The sequence below is a fragment of the Thamnophis sirtalis genome, unplaced genomic scaffold (assembly GCF_051295495.1).
Source record: "Thamnophis sirtalis isolate CommonGarterSnake01/CBP01778 unplaced genomic scaffold, rThaSir2_p1.2 scaffold_1, whole genome shotgun sequence".
NCBI classification, from domain to species: Eukaryota; Metazoa; Chordata; class Lepidosauria; order Squamata; family Natricidae; genus Thamnophis; species Thamnophis sirtalis.
In genome coordinates this window covers 69,433,235-69,457,672 of record NW_028261381.1, presented here as the reverse complement: position 1 = coordinate 69,457,672, position 24,438 = coordinate 69,433,235, and the positions used below count along the sequence as shown (strand labels likewise).

At 41.6% G+C, this 24,438-nt stretch overlaps 1 protein-coding gene across 1 annotated transcript in view; it reads left to right on the top strand.

Moving 5' to 3' along the window:
* LOC106538435 (acyl-CoA (8-3)-desaturase) overlaps positions 1-22,206 on the top strand; it is a 30,680-nt gene extending 8,474 nt beyond the window's left edge. Inside the window, exons 3-12 of the mRNA XM_014052923.2 lie at positions 879-1,076; positions 1,732-1,833; positions 2,366-2,494; positions 8,305-8,365; positions 10,599-10,675; positions 10,845-10,942; positions 12,857-12,953; positions 14,743-14,822; positions 16,224-16,349; positions 21,325-22,206. Coding sequence (XP_013908398.2) covers positions 879-1,076; positions 1,732-1,833; positions 2,366-2,494; positions 8,305-8,365; positions 10,599-10,675; positions 10,845-10,942; positions 12,857-12,953; positions 14,743-14,822; positions 16,224-16,349; positions 21,325-21,376 — 1,020 coding nt within the window. The 3' untranslated portion in view covers positions 21,377-22,206. The remainder of the gene's footprint in view (positions 1-878; positions 1,077-1,731; positions 1,834-2,365; positions 2,495-8,304; positions 8,366-10,598; positions 10,676-10,844; positions 10,943-12,856; positions 12,954-14,742; positions 14,823-16,223; positions 16,350-21,324) is intronic.
* The last annotated feature ends 2,232 nt before the right edge of the window (positions 22,207-24,438 follow it).

The window sequence follows — 24,438 nt, the reverse complement described above, 5'->3', positions numbered from 1 at the left end:
CCTCCCTAAAATGGGAAACACACAAACATACTGTAAGGAGGAATGGGATATGTTGAGAGGCAGTTTTCAGGTGAGAGAAGACTGTGAAGTACCAGAACAAAACAAAAATGATGAATTAGAATTTCAAAAAGATCTAGGAGATGTTTGGAGCAAGAAATATTAACTGTTTAAGATGTAAAATGTCTCCTATATTCATGTGCTGTCTCTCAGAACAAAGAAATTTAACTTGGAATGATATCTCAGTAGGAATGGGCTTTTAAAAAAATATACATTGATGAACATGGACATAGCCACACACTTTGCATTGCAGTCTTTTGTCATGAAACTAGAACAGGGATGGCATCACTCTAAGCTAAATTGAGTAGCACCAGGACAAAACCCACATTTGTCTTTAATTTTATTAATGTAAAAAGTTGATTCAATTACTTGCCAAACATATATTGAATATTTTCCCCTTTGTATGTTTTTTTATTGTTATATTTTTGTCATATGAGCTGCGGTGGCACAGTGGTTAGAATGCAGCACTGCAGGTTACTTCTGCTACTTGGCAGCTGCCAGCAGTTTGGCAGATTGAATCTCACCAGGCTCAAGGTTGACTCAGCCTTCCATCCTTCCGAGGTGGGTAAAATGAGGACCCATATTGTTGGGGACAATATGCTGATTCTGCAAACCACTTAGAGAGAGCTGTAAAGTGCTGTGTAGCAGTATATAAGTCTACGTGCTATTGCTATTTTGGTCATAATTTTTGGAAGACTTTAAAGGCTTCAGACTATTGTGGTCTTTAGATGTGCCCACAGCCCAAGGTGTCAGGTTGCCCACTTCTAAATAAAAAGTTGCCTTCAGAACAAAGGAAGTATAAACACTGTGGTTTTTCATAGAAAGAACTTGTGGAAGACTTCCGTGAGCTCCGTGCCACTGTTGAAAAGATGGGACTACTGAATTCCAATCACTTCTTCTTCCTCCTCTCCTTTCTTCACATCTTGCTGCTGGATGTATTAGCCTGGCTCAATATGTGGTATTTTGGAACATCCTTGGTGCCATTCCTCATCACTGCTTTGCTACTTGGGACTGTCCAGGTAATCTGTTATCAGATAAAGGAGAGCAGGGCTTGAAGCTTAAAAAAAAACAAAAAACCCTGAAGAGCTGTGGTAACTCCTCTGTGAGGAGAGGTATCTACTTGCATTACCCTAAATGTCTAATTCAGCTTTTCTCTCAAGATAAATGAATATGGTAATTGTCGCTTTTTTCATTTGGTGATCCTTGGTTTCCCATTTTGGACAATAATGCCCATTATCCTGTGCTCATTTATGCAAAGAAAGTTCCCTCCAAATTTGTTAATAATACTTGTTTTTCCTCAGAATTCTCTTTGAAGTCTACTTTTTCATGAAACTATTGGTTTAACACAGGGCTGTCAAACTCCCGGCCTGCGGGCCGGATGTGTCACATGTTGGCCACGCCCTTACCCAGTTTAGCGAAGGGCAAAAAAGTCCCAATACATCACGTGACGCAGCTGTGACGGTGTGAGTTTGACACCCCTGGTTTAACTCCTCAGATCTAAGTCCATCTGCCTGTTAAGCTTGTGTATTGTCTTAATCAGATCTCCTTCTCTCCTCTTCCTTCAACCTTCTCTCTGTGTAATTTTTTGGGAGCAAAGACTTCGCAGGTTATATGGTAAAGCATTGTGTGCAGTCAAGGCATTGTAATCATGCTAGCTATGGCAATGTTTTCCAGACCCAAGCCGGTTGGCTACAGCATGATTTTGGACATCTTTCTGTCTTTGGCAAGTCTAAATGGAACCACTGGATTCACAAATTTGTGATTGGACATTTGAAGGTGAGTTTCATGAAAATGAGCTTTGCTCTTAGCCATGTCATGGCATTGGGGCTCAAGAGCGATTGGGCCCCTTGCACTCAGATTTTAATCTGCCTAGTCAGGAGATACTGTATTTTTCGGACTATAAGATGCACCATGAATTTGAAGAGGTAAATTAAAAAAAAGTTTTTGTACTCTGCAGGTCTCCCAAACCCTCTGCACGAGTTGTTTTTTACAAAAAGAAAAAGGGCATGCAGAACTTTGGGAGGCTTGTAGAGTGTTCCTGGGGGCTGGGGGAGGGCAAAAATGATCCATTTTTTGCTCATTTTTGCCCTCCCCAGCCCCTAGGAACACTTTGTAAGCCTCCCAAACCCTCTGCACATCCATTTTGGGAAAGGGGGTGGGATTTTGCTAGGCCAAAAATGCTGTATTCAGTGTATAAGACACACCCAGATTTTCACCCTCTTTTTTTGGGGGGGGGAAAGGTGCGTCTTATTCTCCAAAAAATACGGTAGATATCTGAAGAGGCCTCTTCATTTGCCTTGTTTTGCAGGGAGCACCAGCCAGCTGGTGGAATCACTGGCATTTCCAGCATCATGCAAAGCCTAACTGCTTTCGCAAGGATCCTGATCTCAACATGCATCCTTTGTTATTTGCCCTGGGAAAGATACTCTCTGTGGAGGTAAGACTTGTGGGATTTGGGGAATGTTGTATGAAAAGGGAAATTTTGCACGAACCCTGAAGCATCAACTTTTTAATGGAGCCCCAACATACTTTTAGATCTTCAAAAATTGTTACCACTGTGTACTTTTGAATCTTAACAGAATGGAAAAATTATCAATTACATCATTGTGATAGTGATATGAATTAGGAAAATGAAATCTTCAAAAACTATTTTTTTTCCTGGGCCTCTTTACATGAGTTAATAGTTAAATGCTGTTGAAGTTTATTTTGTTATTTAGACTGATTCAGGAATTTTCATACAATTTCAAATAAAAAAGCACAGTTATGTAGATTTATGTGAACACTGGCGTTTTTTGTATATATTTGACATAAAAACATAGTGTATAAGATTAAGTATCATAATTGATATTGGTCAAAACTACAGCTTTAAAACAATAAAAAGACTAAAAGTTTGCGTTGACTTTAAATATTTTTAAATGGCTACGTTTTAAATCTCATGGAAGTAAGGATAGCTGACTTAAAATAAATGAAAATATTGGGAAATCTGAGTGGCAAATGGGATGAATTTTTTTAGTTCAGGTCAAAGTTCAGTGTAAAAATAGAACACCAGAGGTTAAGGTACTTTCTAGTTTACTTCATAAAGTGTCAGACCAGAGGTAGTATTCAGCAGGTTCTGACCAGTTCTGGAGAACCAGTAGTGGAAATTTTGAGTAGTTCGGAGAACAGGTAAAAATCACCTATGACTGGCCCCGCCTCCATCTATTTTCTGCCTCCCGAGTCCCAGCTGATCAGGAGGAAATGGGGATTTTGCAGTAATCTTTCCCTGGAGTGGAAAGGGAATGGAGATTTTACAGTATCCTTCAGAAGTGGGTTGCTCCTGGTTCAGCCAAACCGGTAGTGGAATTCAGGCCTGGGAGGCAGAACCGGCAGCGATCCATGCCTGACACGCCCCTGAACCAGTTCCCTCACTGCCGCTGGGCTGCCACCATTTTGGTTTTGCGTGTGTGCAGTTCACTGTAAATTGTTCTACACAAGTGCAAAGAACAATTTACATTGAACAGCGTGTGGGTTGTGCGTGGTTGAGGACCAGTAGTAAAACCGGTAGCAATCCACCCCTAGTATTTTTCCCCTGCCATGCCCACCATGCCACACCCACCAAACCATGCCACGCCCACCAAGCCACGCCCACAGAACTGGTAATAAAAAAAATTGAATCCCACCATTGAGTCATACGTATAATTGTACTTTGAGCTTAAGTTGTGGGTTTTTGTCAGTGCCATGAGCTTTTGCTGCACAGAGAGCAATTTTGAAATGAAAGTTGTAGAGCTGGAGATGCTTAGACAGCCAGACAGGTACACACTCAGGAGCTTTTGGAATGCGATGGCTCACTTCACTCCCAAGAGGAAAACTTCTTTCCTTTCAGGGAGAAAGAAGGAAGGGCTTGGGGAAGGAGGATATCATTTCAGAGAAATGTTCCCAGAAAGGGGACCTAATTCTTAGACAGATGCATCTATATCTTCTCATATTGAGACTAATCCCTTGGGGGAGTAAATCCTGCCTCCCCAACCTTCTAGAATTTTTTGAGAATGTCAGCATGCTCAGAGGTGGTATTCAGCCGGTTCAGACTGGTTCAGGTGAATCGGTTTCGGAAATTTTGAGTAATTTGGAGAACCGGCAATTACCACCTCTGGTTGGCCCCGCCCCCATCATTCCCTGTCCTATATTCCCTTGTTTATTTAGCTCAGCTGATTTGCACAGCAGAGTGGATTGCCATACTGCAGCTGAGCTAAACCACAGCTCAGCTCACCAGTGCTGACACTGTGGGTGGTCTTTGAGTGCTGTGCACGAGTGCGAAGCATGCATTAGGTGCGCGCGCACAAAGCACTCTCTCATAGAACCAGTAGGAAAAGATTTGGAATCCTACCACTGAGCATGCTATTAACCTGGATTTGCAAAAAGCCTTTAAGAAAATTTCTCATCGGAGACTCTTGAGGCAAATCTAGTAGCTTATAGATCAGAGGACCTTTTCTTTGCTTGATTGCTTTTGGTTAAAAATCAGAAAGTGGTGAGGTGGCCAAGGCTGCACATTATTCTAATTTGTTCAGGATAATAAAAGCCAAAAATGTTGGGGGCATCCAATCTTAGAAAGAAGGCAACTGAAAAGGAACATGCCTGAACATGTGAAATCATGTGTAATGTGGAGAGAATGTAGTCAGAGAGAAATTTTCTCCTTTTTTGAAAAGATAAGACCAGTAGTCATTCTATAAAGTTGTTTGAAAGGAAGTTTAAAATAGACAAAAGGAAACACTTCCTTGAACAATGCATTAATTAACTTGTGGAGTTTCTACCACAAGGCTGCATAGTGGCAGCTAACAGCTTGGTTTAAAAGGAATTGGCTACATTCATGAAAGACTAGTCTGTTAGTATTGAACATTATCACACAGTTGTGTGTGGGGGGGACATACCAGGTGCAGTGACAGTTAGGTTTTCATGTGCTGTTTGGAGGCACCTCAGAAAAATCTGCTTGGCCAGAAACAAACTGCTGGAGTAAGATGAACCACTTAAGGGCTATTCTTAAGTTCTCGTTGTATGTATTTATCCCCAAGTAAGTATGAATAGATTTGTTACTGCATTTTCTAATGTGTTGCCTTGAAAGGATTATTCATAATTTGACGACAGCTGCAGTAGGAGAAGCAGCAGAAGCAACAAAAACCTATTAAAGGATTCCAGTTCTGTTAGTGGCTAGATTATGGATGAAAGAAATCATACAAAGTTGCACACAGTACCTCCTTTTAGGCTCATACTGCTTTGATTACTTAGGTATGCGAGAGTAGTTTGAACTCTTTCTTTGTCTGGGGGATTTCTTTCATCCATTAATTTTTTTTGCTAGCCAGATTTCATAGAAGAACCTCATTGGTTGTTAGCTGTCACCTTATTTGCCAGGATAAGCCTTATTAGAAATAAAGCAAAGTTGAAGTGTGTTTCCCTTTTTTTTCAAATAGTGAGAAGTACCAGGACAGTTTACTGGTTTTAGTTTCTTTTGGGTGGAAAACATTTGCAGACTAATGACATCTTTGCAATGTTATTTATAGAAATATAAAGGCAAGGTGCAGGAGAAGGGAAAGAGGGACTCAAACATGAGAGAAAACAATTTGCTCCCTTAGTTTCCTGTTTCACCCATCATGTGGGTTTAACTGTTTCCACCTAGAACCATATGCCATTCTCATTTCCTTCCAAGCTGACAGTTGTTCTCCCCTCTTTTTTTCTTTCATGTATATTCTTCCATCTTCTACATATCACCTACTAGGAGACACACACACACACACACACACACATACATACATACATACATACATACATACATACATACATACATACATATATTAACTGATCATGAGCTCACAAGACAATAGGGGAAGTTGTTAATGCAATTCTCTGGAGGTTTGTATGCTGCCTTCCTGTGAGACAGTTTGCTAATCTGATTGCTCCTTCCTTTTCCTGGGGGTGTGGCTTTGTCATACAAGCTGAGTGCAGATACACAGGATCCAGCTTCTCTTGTAGGCCAAGAGATTACACTTTCTTGTATTCTCTACCTACCTCTTCAGTCAGTGGTGTACCAGGGGTGGGTTTCAGCTGGTACACACCGGTCCGTGCGTACCGCTTGGTGAAATTTAGCATGCCTTCCCCTACCTGAGCTTCCGGAGGCCCTGTACCAGAACACTCCCTCCCCTGCCCTGCCCCCCTGCTTGCTCCCCACCTGCCCTGTCGCTGCTCACTCGCTTACTCCCCCCGCCCACCCACCCAGTTGCTGCTTGCTTGTTTGCCCTCCCTGTCTGCACCAGACTTGCCCCGTCCAGACACTTTGGAGGATTGGGAGAAGCCCACGTGGCGCACGCTGTCTTCTCTTTGATAGCCACCTGGTTTCCAATGGGGGTGGGGAATCTATGCAGAGGGAGGAAAAATGCATGGATTTCTTCCCCACCCCCATTGGAAACCAGGCGACTGACAAAGAGAAGGGAGCACGCACCACGTGGGCTTCCCACAACAGCTGAATCCTCGCCGCCTGTTCCTTCTTTGGCTGTTGGACAAGCCCATGTGGTGCACACTGCTGTCTTCTCTTTGACAGCCACCTCGTTTCCAATTGCGGGGGGGAATCCATGCACTTTCTCTTCCTCTGCATGGGTTCCTCCTCCCCTATTGGAAATGAGGTGGCTCTCTCTGTCTCTGTCTCTCTCTCTCAGATACACACACATACACACACACACACAAACACACACTGTGCATGTGTAAAAGGGATTGGATCAGCTGGGAGCCAGTCAAAAAAGAAGCCTCTGTTTCTCCATTGCCGCAGCTCGCAGAGAAAGAGGGTGGGGATGATGGCCAGTGCTCGCCCCCTCACTGCTTTCCCAGCCAGCCACCCAGCCAGGCAGGGCTGTAGCTGGCAGGCCTCAGGGGCAAACAGTAAGTGAAGAGAGCGCCAGCCAGCATCCCTGCCTCCTTCCTCTGCGAGCTACGGCAGCAGAGAAACAGAGGCTTCTTTTTTGCCAGCCTCCCAGTTGATCCAGTCCCCCTTACACATGCGCCTTGCATTGCGGCAAGTGCAGTGTGTCTCTGTATGTGTGTGCGTGACATGCGTGCCTTCCATGGCATGCCCAAAACCTTTGGACACCCACCAGGTCACCTGCTGTGCAGCAGAGAAATCTGGCTTTGGCAAAAGGAAAAAAAGCCGTTTGAAATTAGCCCTCTCTGCCGCTCTGCTAAAAAGGTCAGAACCAAGGCCAAGAGATAACAGGATGACTAACCATATTCGGTTAACCCCCAGAGTGGGAAGAGGCTGAATTGGGAACTCTGTAAATTGGCTTGTAGGACACAGAATGCCGTGATCATAGGATTTATTGAGCACCGGTTTTAGTTCATAGAATATATCTACAAATATAATTGGAAGAGATGTGTGTGTGCGTGAGAGAGGGGGGGGAGAGAGAGAGAAAGAGAGGAAGGAAGGAAGGAAGAAAGTGGGAGAGGTGCACACAAAAAAGGAAGGAAGGCAGGAATGGAGGGAGAGTGAGAGGAAAAAAGAGAGAGTCAAAGCTAGAGAAAGAGGGAGAAAGAAAGAGAAAGAAGGAAAGAGAAAGAAAGGAAATAAAGAAATAAAGAAAAAGAAAAAAGAAAGAAAAAGAAAGTGGGAGAGAGAGATGAAGGAAAGAAAGAAAGAAAGAAAAAGGGAAAGACAGACAAAAGGAAGGAAGGAGGGAAAGAAAGAAGGAAAGAGAAAGAAAGAAAGAAAGAAAGAAAGAAAGAAAAAGAAAGAGAACTTATGACCACAACTGAGCCCAAAAATTTGGTTGCTAAGCAAGAGTTAAGTTAAGTGAGTTTCACATTTTCCAAGTTGGCCAAAGGACCAACAAGCCATGCTCACCCAGTCATATGACTGCCAAGCCACTCCCACAAAATGGGCCACACTTACAGATTAGGTTCTAAAAATTTTTGAAACCCACCACTGTGGTGTACTATGCGTTAACTACCTAAACCATATTGCATGTGGGTTTTTAAAACTGATGAAACTGAAGAAAATGCAATTGTTTTTAGCCTGGGTTTGAATCTCATTTGTGTTGTGCCGATGTGCGTATATGTACAATCTTTTATAGGTCAGGACTATGGAAACACTGGCACTGCTAAGATATCCTTAACCTTGGCTCAGACAACCTTGACATGGATGCTAGAGAGTCATTTGCCAGAACAAGTTTGTGCATTTATCTGGTATGGTTTGTTGAATGTTGACTTGCCATGAAACTTTCTCCCCATTCACAGCTTGGCATAAAGAAAAAGAAGTTCATGCCATACAATCACCAGCACAAATACTTCTTTCTCCGTGAGTAACACTTTATTTCTGAAATATTCATATTCTTATTAAGGGCACATAGGATACTAAAACCTCCCAGAGATTTTTGTGTGTAGTGTGGTTTTGCTGCCATTGATTGGAAGGAAGAGTGAAACCCTATTTACCTGAGAAATATGGGGCAGGGGTGGGTTGCTGCCGGCATTATTGGTGGTTCGGCACGCACACAATTTTATTGCTCCATGTGCATGCACAGTTACCTATAAATAGGTCTGCACATGCGTAGAACATTTAAAAAAAACAACATCCCACGCCGACCAGAGAGCCAGTTTGGAGGCGTAGCAGGCATGGGTTGCTGCCAGTTCTGGTGACCCAGGCCAGCATACCACTACCGGTTCGGCTGAACCAGTCTGAACCGGTAGGAACCCACCTCTGATATGGGGATTTTTTCCTGTAAAACATGTCATCTAGTTATATTCCTGTCAAGTATCATTAAAAGGAGACCTCTTTTGCAGCCTGTGTGCAATATTACTATATCTGTTTCATATCATCCTATTATAATCTCAAATGTCTCTACCCATCAAATTATATTTAATACTCCATGGCAAACAGCACTATATCTGACAAATGAAGCTGTGTATCCCTGGGTTAACACAGACCTGGTTCATCTGGCTCAATACTATCTGAATCCCCTTTAAATAATTGAAAATAGTGTGGATGTAGATCAGTGGTGGGTTCCGGATCCTGTTCCAACAGATACGGTTGGAATGGGCCTGGCGGTGTACACATGGATGTGCGCCGTGTTAGGTAAGCTCCCCGTTGGGAGAGCAAGTGCATTCAGAGAAGTGTTGTGAGAGTTGTGTTGGAGAACACACAAACCAGCATACAGAGACACTGCAGTTTAAATAAGCTTTTACTTTCGTGGAAATAAGAAATGTCAGAGTCCATCAAACAGTCCAAGTCATACACGGATAAGACAGTCAGTCATCAATGCCTTTCAGTTAAGGGATAATCCAAATAATATAGTCCATAATCATACAAACAGCCTGGTACTCAAAGTTTGCTAGCAGTTGCAAAACTTACAATAGCTCATGGCACTTTCTAACCGCCAGCTTCCAAAACATTCAAATCAGATCAGCCCAGCATCTAACAAACAGAGAGCTAACAGTCATTCTGGCTCCCTCTTATGGCCGATCGAGGAAAACAGCAACCAATCACATTTTACAGTACGATTTAAAGAAACAGGTATAGCATTGTTACATGATTTATATATTGCCAACCCAACCGTTAGATTATATTCCTAACACGCAGCACGCACGCACACAGTGCGCGCATGCATTTTAACACTTCTGCGATGCTCCAGCTCCTCCACGGAGCATCGCGCGGGTGCTGTATGCGCCATGCATGTGCGCGGAAGCCTTAAAAGACAGGTAAGGAGATATGGTGGGTGGGTGGGCCCTCCAGAGCACCATACCAGAACAGTATCTGGTGCTCCAGGCAGGATCCGGTATGCCTGTACCGGGGCGTGCTGCCTGCAACCAACCACTGATATAGATGCATATGACAATGGAACTGAGCCACAATCAACCAAATGGGATCTTCATGGTTACAGGAGCTGTGGTGGCATAGTGATTAGAATGCAATATTGCAGGCTAACTCTGCCCACAGCTAGTAGTTTGATCCTGATTGGCTCAAGGTTGATTCAGCCTTCTATCCTTTTGAGGTTGGTAAAATGAGAACCCAGATTGTTGTGGGCAATATGGTGACATTTGTAAACCACTCAGAGAATGCTGTAAAGCACAATGGAGTGGTAAACAAGTCTGAGTGCTATTGCTATTGCTACAGACATCCTACTTATTGTGGGGAACATATTAGCATTATTTTACATCTGTTGGGCATGTGAGGCTCTGAGGTTTGATCCATTAAAACAATTCTTAGGTCTTCCTGACACTTAGAGCCAATGAGTGAGTGCATAATTCTTCTCTGGCTTGCAAGAAAGTGAGACACTACATCTGAATCTTAACAAAATCCCCCTCCTTTTATTCAGTAGGTAGGGAATAGAGAAAGTGAGATCATTAAATATCTATAAAGGACAATATTTATAACTCAGCACTGATGATGTTACCTAGTTTGAATAATAAAATGTCTTCAAGAAAACAACAAAGCTTAGAAAGCATTAAGGACTCTCATTTTAACCTTGAGCTACAAATATTATACTTTGCTTTGAGTTGATTTTACTTAACATGTAACTTTGCATTCTTCTTAGTTGGTCCACCAGCTCTGGTGCCTTTCTACCTGCAGTGGTATGTTTTCTACTTCGTTGTTCGGCGCAAAAATTGGGTGGTAAGTAGTATTTCCATTGTGGTTCCAAAAGGAGGTTGCATTTCCATTGTAGCATAATAAAGGGAGCCACAGCAAAAATGTAGATGAGTTTTTAGGATTCTGCAGGTGCATCTTGGTATGGGATTATACCACACTATTTGACAGAATATTTCTCTGTTTTTTGTGACAGGATTTGGCTTGGATGGTGACCTTCTATCTTCGGTTCTTCATAACATACTCATTTCTATTAGATCTCAAGAGCCTCTTGTGTCTTTTTCTACTGCTGAGGTGAGTTCCATTTGATCCCACACTTTTCCTGATTTCTTTGGGTTGCCATGCCATATCCTTGTAGGCAAAGCTTTGTGCCTTATACAGCCACGTGTATTGGCTTTCAGGTTCTGCAATAGCAAAGGGTTGATTCTCGTACATTTGGGAGGACACCAATTGGGGCAAATTGAATAAATACATACATCAATATTCATAACCCAAACCAGAATTTTGCTTTCTCTCTTGCTTGAGTGCTCTGATTCAGACCAGGAACGGAATGCCTTAGCCTTCCCTGAGAGGATGTTGCGGGATGATCATGTACAATGCCTTTTTTGCATCTATAGATGCATTGTGTCTTCTCAGAGTTGCTTTTCAGCAGATGGCAAAATCTAGTCAACCTTACTTGATCTTGGAATGGCCAAGATTCCAAGCAGCTTTGACCATGGTTACAGTACTTGGATTTTAGACCCCCCTGGAAGTTTCAAGGTTGTTTCAAGGTTGTTGGTTAGACCTGGAAGTTTTAAAATCTTCCTGGAAGAAGAGAATGTCAAATCCCTCCTATCACATTGCCAAGGTATGGCATGTATATACTCATATAGAGGTGAACTCAAGAAGAACATGTCTTTTCCTTTCTTTTTCTTGTAATCAGAGTTAGGGTCAGGCTTTTCTCTTCACATCTTCCCAGCCATTATACTGACATTTTCTCAGTGGAAAACAAATGCTAAATAGGCTACACCCAAGTCTATTTTTTATCATGAAGATTGATGGATTATGTCAGTGATGGGTTTCAAATTTTTTTAGAACCTCTTCTGTAGGTGTGGCTTGCTGGCCATGTGACCTGGTGGGAGTGGCTTGCCAGACATGTGACCGAGTGGGAATGGCTTGGCAGTCATGTGACTGGGTGGAAATGGCTTGGCAGTCATGTGACTGGGTGGGCGTGGCCAACTTGTAAAACGTGGTGAAACTCACTTAACAACGCTCTTGCTTAGCAACCAAAATGTTGGCTCAGGAACTCTGGCATTGAAGTGTGCAAGTCTTAAAGCTGTCAAATTACAAGACCCTTGCACCCCTAACCCTTTAGAAAAAAACCCCCAGGGGTGTTCAAACTTGACAGCTTTAAGACTTTAAGGTTTAGATAGGACTCTTAGAGGTGGACGGGGTGATTGGTGAGCCAGCCAATCAGTGATTGGCAGGTGGGGCAAGCGTGGTGCGGACGGGCGGGGGAAGGAGCTGGAACCAGTTCTAAATGGCTCTGTAGATTTGTGGAACCTCCTCTATATAAGAGGTTAGAACTGGCAGGAACCTACCCCTGGATTATGTGCCATCAAATGGTTTTTGACTCTTGTGACAACATCAATTTCCTCCATGAGAATATGAGATTAATCTGCTCTAATTCACAGAGAAATCTACAGCTCCAAAACTTGTCTCAAATAGAGAACCAATTTGGTGTAATGATTAAGGAGCTGAGCTAGAGACTGTGAGTTCCAGAATTCCTGAGGCATGAAAGCCAATGGGGTGACTTTGGGCCAATCACTTTCTCTCAACCCAACTCACCTTTCAGGGTTCATATTGTTGGAAAAATAAGAAGAGAAACACCACATACATCATTTTGAGTTGTACAAAATAAAGATGGGAAATTATTGTTAGGGTTATTGTTAGTTGCTAATAAAAATATTGTTATAATTATTATTAATAATAGTAGAGGTTCTTAGTATACTACGGTTATTCCAGATAGTAATGATCATGAATTCTTCAGTAGCTTTTCGTTGCTAGAAATATGCATCTGGTTAGTTTGCTTTTGTTTAATTTTCTTCTAGTTGCATTTCTCCCTAATTCTTCTCCTCTTCTGGTGTTTCTCTGTTACTTCCAAACTGCTTTATTTGTACTTTTGGGTAGGTTGCAAAATTGTAATCTGCTTTTATTTTTGCTGCGTAGAATCATAGAAAGTCACTGGTTTGTCTGGGTGACACAAATGAACCACATCCCAATGGCCATTGATTATGATAAGAACATGGACTGGGTTTCAATGCAGGTGAGATGCACATCCTCCCCAACCCTTATTTCAAGTGACATATCTTATTCATATATAAATGCAATATAATAGATGGAGTGGAGGAAGGCAAAAGAGAAAAATGAATTTTTCCTTCTGAGGAAGAAGACTGGTGTGAGGCATGAACTATCTGATCTCAAGCTTTGATAGTCTTTAGATATATGATGAAATAGATTTTGCCACTTAAAATTCCCCTCTCGGCCACAAGTATTTGGGCATGCAGATCAAGATCTGTCCTGGGATTAAAATATTGCACAAGACTAGTTAGGTACCTGCAGATCCTTGAAGAGTTTTTGGGGTTGAGATCTACCTGAGATTTTCTGCTACTCTCTGAGATCACAGAGGCTGTATTAAGAAATGTAAAGTTTACACAAGCCCAAAATTTGAGAGAAAACTTTTATAAGATGTTTTATAGATGGCATCTAGATCCTAAAAAACTGGCCTCTATGTATCTAAATTTACAACCTAAATGCTGGAGATGTGATTGTGTTGATGCTACTTACTTTCATATATGGTGGACTTGTAAAAAGGTTAAAGCATTTTGGATAAAAATATGGTGGATTATGCAAAATGTTCTTAAAAAAAGAATAAAGTTTACCCCTCAGTTATTTTTGTTAGGTATAATTACTGATTCTACAGTTGTAGAGATTAACCTGATTTTGCATTTAATAACCGCAGCTAGACTGCTGGTGGCGCAATACTGGAAGAAGGAAGACTTGCCTAATATTCAAGAATGGATATTGAAAGTAACAAACCTAGCTGAGATGGCTAAAATATCTGCATATCTCAAGGACCATTCAAACGAGAGATATAAACTGGAGTGGAGAAGATGGATTGACTATACTCAAAATAAATATGGGGCTAAAAAATTTCAGATAGCTTATGATTAAAGAAACAAGGAATGATATAATTTGTTTAGAGCTAGCCCAGCAAGGAGGAGTTAAAGCTCAAATGAAAGACGATATTAACTTTTTTTAAAGTTTATTTTAGAATGTTTTTGTTAAAGATTTATACCCTGTATTGGTTCTGGAAAGTCGGAGGGTGGGAGGAAAGGTTGGGGTGGGGTTTGGGGGGGGGAGGGTGGGGGGAGGGAAGTAAATATTTGTAAACGTTTTTTTTTCCAAAACTCTCATTAAAAAAAAAAGAAATACAGTTTCTTATTTGGAAATACAGTTTACCATTTAAGGAATAAGCCATACGTTTGGATTTTTTTTTTTGGCCAGTGCTAGGATGATCAAAGTCATTGCAGACATAACCTGGAAGTCATTTTGATTTTCTGCAGTTCAGAGCAGAAGTGAAAAAGCATATTTGTTTTGTAATAGTCTTGATAGCAACCATGGGTGTAAATTGTTCAACCTGCCTTTTCCTTGTGGGTGCAATTCAGGGCCAAATTAAGAGTCCATTATAAGCAGAATATTTATAAAGTGAACCATGCTATTACACCTTGTTTGCAGGTCAATGATTTCTAAGGATATCAATTTATTCCATCCAGAAAAGTAGAACCTAAGCCTAGCTCTGATTCAGAGACCAACCCTTATGTGGCACAAATAAAATCAGGGTTCTAGAAAGTGGAGACAAGTATTAAATTTGTGGTCATTGCAACACCTTTCTGCTTATATGGAGTTATCACACTATCTAGATATTGATCCAAAGTACAAAATTATCTTCTTGTTTAGAGAACAGATTGAAAGAGCTGCAGGAAATGTCCAGCAAGAAACAAAATCAATACATTCTTAGAGTTGGCTTATTCCTCTCTTTCTTCCCTTTTCAGCTTCAGGCAACATGCAATGTAAACCAGTCCTTATTCAACGACTGGTTTACAGGCCACCTCAACTTCCAAATTGAGCATCAGTAAGTACATTTGTCTTAGGGGAAATGGAAATTTGGGGAGGGGTGGTATCTCAGTTTCAAATAAACTAGAAAATAAGGGGGATATTGCTTGACAATTGTGTTTGCTACCTCTTTCACTGTTGTTCTCACCATATTTGTCTTCTGAAATTTCACATATTAGCTTTTCTGAAGTTTCATATATGATCCTGAATGAAGAAGAACATAAGTATTATGCACAATAAAAATCTTCAGTAAGATTTCCCAGGTTCCTTCAAACCCTATTATTCTATGTTCTAATAATTCATCAGACACATCCCAAGGAATGTCAAGTTGCATTTCACATCTTTCATTGTTGCTTTATCTAGAACAAATTTCCTCTACCCACTTTCCTGATAACTTAATCTGAATCCTCCTACTTTCTCCTACAAAGCCTGTTCTTTGTTCTTTAGCCCTTAAATCCCTTCTCCCTTTGCCTGCTTATTCTCCAAATGTTCATCCTTATTTTTCCCTGAGAAAATCAAACTGCCACTCCCCCCTCTTTCACTCCTCCTCATATCCCAATCTAAAATCGTAACCAATTTACTCTCAACAAAACTGAATACTTCAATGAGGTGATACTTTCCTTCTGCCCCTCTCCTCTCTGGCCAGGTAGGCCTTCTGTTAATATGGTCTTTCCTCACATGCAGCACCTTCTCCTGTTGTTCTTCTCAGTGTTTTGAAGTAGTATGAATGACTGGCCTATAAAAGCTGTACACAACTCAGTCAGTTGACCTACAGACTTACCAGGCTCCAAAAGAGATGAACGTGGTGGTTAGAAATCACATTTTTTCCCTATTGCAGGGAACAGGAGTTATGACAGATATTTATTTAATCCTCATTGAGAGGAAATAGTCCTGGACCTTTCTGCACTATAGCAAATTGTTCATGCAGATCAACTCTCATACTTTATAACCGTTTAGATTTTGAATATTTTACACACTCTTGCATTCCACCCTTTTTGGAGAGGAGACTTGGATTTCCTCTAACCCTTTTAGTGTCAATGATAGATACTTGTTATAGTCTCCTCATTCCAGGCCTCCCGTTCAGATAGTTCAATCTTTCAGCCACTGAACCCTGACAGGACCCATTACAATAATTTGTGAAGATGGTTAAAGGGAAAAAATGGCAAGACATAGCCACAGAAGGAAAACCCAGTTTGCAATCAATCTTAGATATATCTCTGCCTGTTTTGCTTAAGAACTCAATCAAGCTAGGCAAGAGGTGCCAGAATTCTGCTTAGGTGCTTCTTCTAAACCTTTCTGTTCAGCACCATTGGGAAGAGGTTGTTGGGTTTGAAGGTATGCTTATCTCATTGTTACAAAAAGAGGAGCCATAGACTGCATGACGTCTTACAGGTCTCTCTCTCTCTCTTCTTTCATGTAGCCTTTTTCCCACCATGCCTCGACATAATTACTGGAAGGTGACCCCCTTGGTGAAGTCCATTTGTGAAAAGCATGGCGTTCAGTATCAATCTAAGCCTTTATTCACAGCCTTTGCAGATGTTGTATGGTAAGCATTGGCTCTTATAACAAAGTTGAACCTTTTTTGTCCCAAAGGTGCTTTCCCAAAAGGCAACTGGATTTCTTGTTTTTTTCTTTGAAAATGTTTCACTTCCCATCCAAGGAGTTTTTTCAGTTCTCAGCTTCTTAGATGAGAACTGAAACATTTTCAAAAAAAAAAAAAAAAGAAAGTCCAGTAGCTTTTTGGAAAAGCACCTTTGTGACAACCATAACCTAGATGATAGAAAATCTCTGTAGACATCAAAACTTTTTTGGCAAAGCAATTTCACTGATGAGAATGCATTTTTGGAAAGACTAAGGAAAATAATGTTGAAAGAAATATGTAGGAACTATTATCTAGACAAAGGAAGTTGAAACTCAATCTAGAGAAATGAAACAACATTCAGAATCATCTCAGGCAGATGTCACCTTGATTCATTTAACCATAAGGAAGAGGAAGAAGAGGAAGTATATTGACTTATGACCATAATGTAGCTTGCTCATCACAATTGTAAGCCATGATACTCATAAAACAGGTTGGCCACAGGTATTGAATTGTCCTGCGTGGCCTGGCATTTATGCAATTATGGTAAGATAAGGCTACATATGTCTCTGTAATACTGGAAAAGCACATGTCCTATTGTTTCAGTGTGCCCAAAGTCACAGGAGCATGATCGCACTGGGTTAGGAATCTTCCTATATTAGCCTTCAAGGAGAGCTGAGGAGAGGGCATAATATCATGCCAGAGTAAATACCCTCCAATGTTTAGATATAATATGTTATTTATTTATATCTATTTATTATTCATATTTATTTATTAACTTACTTTTCCGCTAATCTCACTATGAGGTGACTCTGGGTGGCTTACAATATTAAAAAAAATAAAACAATACAGAAACCAATTATCAGTTATAACTAAAGGATGGGAGGGAGAGAGTAGGCTGAACAGGTGGTGGTGGAATATGCTATTAATCTATCAACCACTAATAATGTGATGAGTGGCTAAGTGTCCCCTGGGGTGGCAGAGTATCTGTTTGTCCTAGCTGGATGCAATTAGTGCAATACTTAGAAGAATTATTGCAGCATGGATAGCGAAATGTGGATCTGGCAATCAAGGATCATAACACTTTAGCAGAAATGTCCTTTGGCTCCTCTAGCGAAAGAAAAGATCAGCTCTACTGTTTCTTTTGTGCTTCGGGTTCTCTTAATGCAGGAAAGTCCCCTCAGATTGGGAAGCAGATGTGGGAATACCTTTCTATGAAGATACTGCTTGTCTGGAGTTTATTTTGCTTACAAGACAGTTTCTTTTGGCCTGACTTGAAGTTATGTGGATTCTTTGACTACTGCTGGTATGCAACTCTCAGGGGAATCAGGGCCAGGGTCACTTTCACTGTTACTGGTGAGGAAGTGTGCTGGCAGCTTTTTCTTGTATGAGTCAAATGACAGACAACAGTGTGAGATGGCTTAGAAAGTAAAGCAGGTTAATTGGGCAGATGTTTGTGCTGGACATCCATATTGCTACCAGTGTGTGTGTGTGTGTGTGTGTGTGTGAGAGAGAGAGAGAGAGAGAGAGAGAGAGAGAATTGTTGTTCTGATGCCTGCTAGTTTTTTTCTCAGATTTCTCAAAACGTGTTCTCTATTTTTATAGATTTAATTTCCTCCCTTAAAGTGTGTTTTGGCTCTTCTCTTTTGACATGGCTGGCAGATTTACTGGCATGCACCTGCCTGCAGATTTACTGCTACGTACAGTAAATTTTTATGGCTTTTATGACAGAGTCAGGACCATTTGTTACTTTCCAGTAGCCAGGTCACAGACTAAATTGTTTTTAAGGACTCTGATAGTTTGGATGTGATGAGTCTGCCATAGGATGGATTTCTAGGAGGAGTTGCTTTTTTGTAACACAGCAGTAGCTGGCTGCGTTAACTGCTTCCAGATGCCCTGTTGACATTGTAGAGCAGGCTGTCAAAATGCCCATAGGGCAAGCTTCTTTTGCCATTTTAACCCTGACATTTAATTGTCATCGAGGATTTGCAAATCAAGGGCTTGTTGGAAGCTGTCTGCCTTGAACTGCAGTATGATTTAAATTATGTACTATAAAGATTTCTGCAGATAAAAGCCAAACTTCATGGAAAGGTTGAGCAATGTGGCTGTGGGAAGTGCATGTGACTTGTTCAGGAGGTTGTCTCCCCTGCTTCCCTGCTCTGGAGGGTACTTGGGTTGAAGGTTTGGAAGGCTGAGGAGGAGCCTGACTTGTTCCTGAGGGATTAAGGAGATCCTGAAATGCTACATCTGTCACTCATGTTTTGTGTTGTCTCTGCATTGGGGAGATACTCGATCCTCATCTGTTTCTCTCCTTATTGGAGGTATTGGCCCCCAGTATCATTACTGGGCCTGGTCCAGGTTCTCTGGATGGCATTTTTAGGCCATAGGACTGAGTCAGAAGGAATAAAAGCAGTCACAGGTCAGGAACTTATTACAGGAGCTGTCACTATCTTTGGTCCTCCAATTGTCTTTGAGGAAATCTTAGAGTTCTGAGATTACACTGATAGGGGTAGCATATAGAAAGAAAATGCAGGTGTTCTAAGATATTCCGTGCGTACCGTGTTTCCCCGAAAATAAGACATGCCCTGATAATAAGCCCAATCGGGCTTTTCAGAGCATGCACCATAATAAGCCTGCCCTCAACTATTTAAGTGCATGCACAATTGGTCCCCACCATTACAATTGTACCACCTACTGGTACAGCTTGCGGGGCAAAAAGAGGGCCCACTGCAAAAACAGCAGCAGGTGAAGCAAAGTGCTTCCACCCCCATCCTTCCCTCCCATGTAAAAAGAGCCCGCCACAAAAACAGCGGCAGGCCAGCAATGCGATCACCCTCTTCCGCCTGTTCTTTCTCGTGCAAAAAAACACTGTCCACCCCACCCCCAATGATAAAGGAAGCCTGCCTGGTTCCCTTCCCTGCCGCCCCTTTAGCGAGGGGTGGCAGGTGGTGGTGGTGGTGGTGGTGGTGGTGGTGGTGGTAGCAGCGAGGCATGCCTCTTACCTTTCCAGGTCTGTTGTGCTCCTCCCCCTTTTGTCCAGTGAATCCCCTTGTAAAAAAAACCTCATGAGTTCAACTCGCAAAGTTTTTTTTTACAAGGGGCTTCACTGGATGAAAGGGCGAGGAACGCAATGGACCTGGAAAGGTAAGAGGTGCACTTTGTGGCCCAACACCGCCCACCTCACCCCAATGGTAAAGGTAGCCTGCCTGGTTCCCTTCCCCGCAGTCCCTTTAGCGAGGAGTGGCAGGTGGGGGGGGGGAGAGAAGCAAGATGCGCATCCTAGCGCTAGCAGAGACTGACAGCTCTGTTGCATTCCTCGCCCTTTCATCCAGTGAAGCCCCTTATAAAAAAAACCTTGTGAGTTGAACTCATGAGATTTTTTTTTACAAGGGGATTCACTGGATGAAAGGGTGAGGAGCACAAAGGACCTGGAAAGGTAAGAGGCGCACCTCGCTTCTCCCCCCCCCCACCTGCCACCCCTTGCTAAAGGAATGGTGGGGAAGGCAACCAGGCAGGCTGCCTTTACCATTGGGGCGAGGTGGGTGGTGTTGGGCCGCGAGGCGTGCCTCTTACCTTTTCAGGTCGGTTGCATTCCTCGCCATTGTGTCCAGGGAAGCCCATGGTAAAAAAAACCCTTCTCGCGACTTCAAGAAGTTTGATTGAACTCGCAAGGTTTTTTTTCCCCAGCAGCTTCTGTGGACACAATGGTGAGGAACACAATGGAGCTGGAAAGGTAAAAGGTGCTCACCTTCCCCGGAAAATAATAAGCCCCCCCCCTATAATAAGCCCAAGGCCATATTTCGTGGGGCAAAAGAAAATAAGACCCTGTCTTATTTTTGGGGAAACACAGTATTTGGCTGGTGAATGGCATGCAAATCGATGTAAGCACACGGAAAAATCTCATATGATTACTTGGTTCCCACAAGTCACAAACAAATGTGTGAACCAAATCTATTGAAAAGTATAGCTTTATACTCTGGTTTCTCTTCAGTTCATATAAATCTTTCCCTGTTTACTATTGAAAATAATAGCCTCAAAATGTGATGAAAACACTGCCATGATTTATTCACTGAATGGTTTATTCACACACGTGAGCCTCTTGAAATTCTGAGCACTGCAGCAACTTCCCCTGCCACAGCGGGGGAAGTTGCAGCATCTGACAGTCACGTGTTCATTCTCAGGGGCGAAGGTTGCAAGTTGCTTCTGTTGCTTTTTTCTATTCCTTTTTTTCCTGAGGAACCTGCTACAGAGAATGAGATCTCAGGGATGTATTTCACAGCACGCTCCTGCCTAAAGTATTCCCTGCCCCAATTGTGTAGCAACCCCCTTCACCTGGCTGTACTTGCATGGTATAACAGCATCCCTTCCCCCACCCAGGCACAATTGCTTGCACAATGCTATTCTGTCCCCTCACTCACCCAGCTGCACTTCATAGCACTCACCTTCCTAGTTGCCGGCCTGCTTGCAAGTTGCCTGAGATTTTGGATTTCCTACCAGTTTCCCCATTGACTTCGTTTGTGGGAAGCTGGCAGGAAATCGCAAGTTATAGTCACATGAGATCCTTGCTTAATGACCTGCAATCTTCACTTAATGAAGGCAGTGAGGACTGCCAGGATTGTCATGGCTAAATGATGGAATTAGATAATGTTATGCTTTACAACCCTATTGCTTGGTGATAGAAATTCTAATCCCAATTGCTGTTGTAAGTTGAGGACTAAACTATCATTTCATGATGACTTTATGTACATAAATAAGTCCTGTCATTCTCTCCAGCAGATAGTACTGTCTTAATCCCTGTAATTTAATTCTCTCCAGTCCTGTTCTTCCATTTTAGATGATCCTTACGTTTCTTATCCTACCATTCACATTTGTTCATTGGTGTATACCCTACTTCTTCATAGTGCCTGAGCTGGCTTCACCTCTTTTCTACTCTTTCTTCTAGCTCTCTCAAGGAATCAGGGCAGCTCTGGTTGGATGCCTACTTGCACCAGTAGGAGCCAAACACCATCCCTCATGGGACATCCTCATCACCTCTGCAATTGAAGAAAGCAAGTGCCTGGTTCAGTTGGAGAAGATTACCCTTGTGAACTGAATTCTGAAGCCCGGTGTTACCGCTCCAAACATTCTCATCTTTCCCTTTTTAACTTGTGTATCTACCATCTCTCCTTTCTGTCTGAGGACCTGAAAGTTTGTTCAAAAATACATATTCTTCAGCCTTCAGGACCAGAAAGCAACACCAGGAAAGGCCTTCACTGCCACTTCACTAAACTTGGTGTTTAGCAAAAAACAACAGCAACCCACTACCTTAGTTGCCTATTCATTATGGAGCACAAGAGCCTATTTTGTGGAAGCAGTTGAAAGGAGAGAACCTGGAAAGAGAAATTCAGGCGCTGGGAATAGAAACTCCTGGTAGGGGAAATTCAAACTGGGCCATAGTTTAGCACTGTAGAAGTTTGGAGAAGGAAGAAACAAAGGAGAGGCTGAGAGCCTTGATCGAAATAAATCAGTCAGTTCCTGGATGTAATTCACAAGTACTAGATAATAGTTAGGCAAGCTTTTCTATGGGGAGGAAAAGAGGATTATCTTTTGTGCCACAACTCCCTGACATTCCTGGATGTACTTTACTTAAAAGGATAAAGAATATAATATAATTATCCACTTGCCTCTTCTATAAGTGTATAAGACAAATTAGTGAAAGGAGACTAATGAATGTTGATGGACTTATTATTAATTATTAGTGCAAGTAATTGCTGTTTATTCTTTGGGCAAATCTGCTGTTACATTTTGGAGGTGCAAGAGGAGAATTAAAACAAATCTTTCGGTATTGCTTATTTATTATGGTCAATTTCTATGCCTGAATTAAACACTGTTCTCCAGAAGGACTAAACTTCTAAAATTTATGACCTGTTGACTTCAACTCCCAGAATTCCTGAGCCAGAATAGCTACCAACCACCCCCAAAGCTGTAGGCTACATTTTATTCTCATGCAAGTTGACAGAGCCAAGTCTTTGTGCTCTTCCTCAGAAAAATGGGAACCAATATCATCTCTAGGGGCAAAATGTTCCATAGGGTGGGGCAATGGCAGAGAAGGCCTAGATCCCATCATTCATATTTCTTTAACTGAAGGGAGCCATAAAATACCCTCTCAGCATGACTAGGTGCTATGGGTTGAGGTAATTTGGGTAAAAGAGCTTCTCGGGTAACTAGTACCATGCCATGAATGGCTGTAATAATGATAACCAACACCTTGAACTGAAAGCAAACTGGTACTCAATGCAGTTCATACAGCAGAGGTGTTATAACACAGTCCTTGGGACACCCAGAACAACTCATTAGCACACATTCTGTACCACACCAGCTACAGTTTCCAGATACTCTTTAAGGATAGTTATATGTAGGCACATTGTAGCATATCACTAAATGAGCACCGAGGGAAATATTGTTTCTGTTGTTAAATAGATGGATTGTACTGGATTTTATTGCACACACTTTATATGAGTGTTACAGAGATTATCCATGTAGTATAGTTGTCAATTACCTTGCTGCCTTGAAGCTAAACAACAGCCAAGTATCTCCCCCTATGATTTTTCCACAATCATGCTAGGAATATTGTGTCTAGTTCTGGTTAACTCGATTTAAAAAGGACAGCAAGAATTGAAGCAAGTGCAGAGAAGGGCTACCAAAGAAGGGAAGGATCAGGAAACCAAGCACTTACAGGGAAAGTGTAAAAGGCATATCTATTTTCAGCCTGGAGAAAAGATAGCTTAAAGAAGATATGATAGCCCTCTTCAAGTATTTGAACGGCTATCATACAGAAGAAGAGTGGACATGTCCTATTTCCCCAGAGACCAGGATCAGAACTGATAGGTTAAAATTACATGGAAGGAAGTTCATACAAGCTATCAAGAAGAAATTTGCCAGCTGTGTAGACTTTGTCAATAGAAAGCTTGTTATATGAAGTGGTGAGTTTTTCACCAGAAGTATTCAAATGAAGGATGAGGTGCTCAGATACGCTCAAGTGGATTCTGTATTAAGTATAGCTTCATACTTCCATCTGCATTGCTTCCTGATATCCTCACTCAAACTGCCAGTACTGGATCGTGCAGAAAGATTTGGGTGGAGATTCCAGATTCTCATGATCTATTAAATTTTTTGCTTGTTTGACAGTTGAGTTCTGTAAATTCCTGTGTCTTTGCATTGCTTTGATCTCGTGGAGTTACAGTTTATGCTCTAAGTTACTTCAGCAATTTATTCTGTGAATTTCAAAACAATTTTTGAAATGTGTTCCAAAGTCATAGTTTAAACGTCTATCACATGTTTTACAAACTTGTTTGGAAATGCCGTTTAATTGCTGCTTAGTTTGAACAATCTGTCACTGTTGCAATATAAATATGTTTTTATGTGCTAGCACTGCAGGCAAGAAAGTTATTTGGATGCTTGCCGCAGTCCAGAGATATGCAAACTCGGACAGATGTTTTAGAAGTGAGGAATCCCTTTTACTTATAGAATTTGTATAATATTTGGGTGAATACTAGAGGAAAAATAATCAACATTGCTATTACATGTGTACTATAGACCATCCATTCAAGCAAGCAAAGGAAATAGATGAACTTTTTGCTAATCAGTTAGTTTAGTGCAGGAAATATGCCACTATAGTTAATGGGGGACTTTAGTTACCCTGGGAAACAAATTTTGCAGTGAGATCAAACAGACTCCTGACAAACTAAGAGAGAGAATAGGGAAGAATCCATTGATAAAAATCCTAGGTGACCAACAGTCCAGGATTCTAGGGATACTCTAAAAATGAGATAATAAAGGCCCAAGCAAAAACAATACCACAGAGAAAGAAAAACAAGAGATTCCAGATGAAACCAACATGAAAAACTCAGGGACAAAAAGGACAAGCATAAAAAATGGAAAGAGGGACACATACTGTAACTAGAAAAGAATACTAGCAAATAGTCCTAATCTGCAAGGATGGAGTCAGGAAGGCTAAGGCTTAGAATAAACTAAGACCTGCAACAAATGCTAAAAGATATAACAAAAAAGTTTCTTT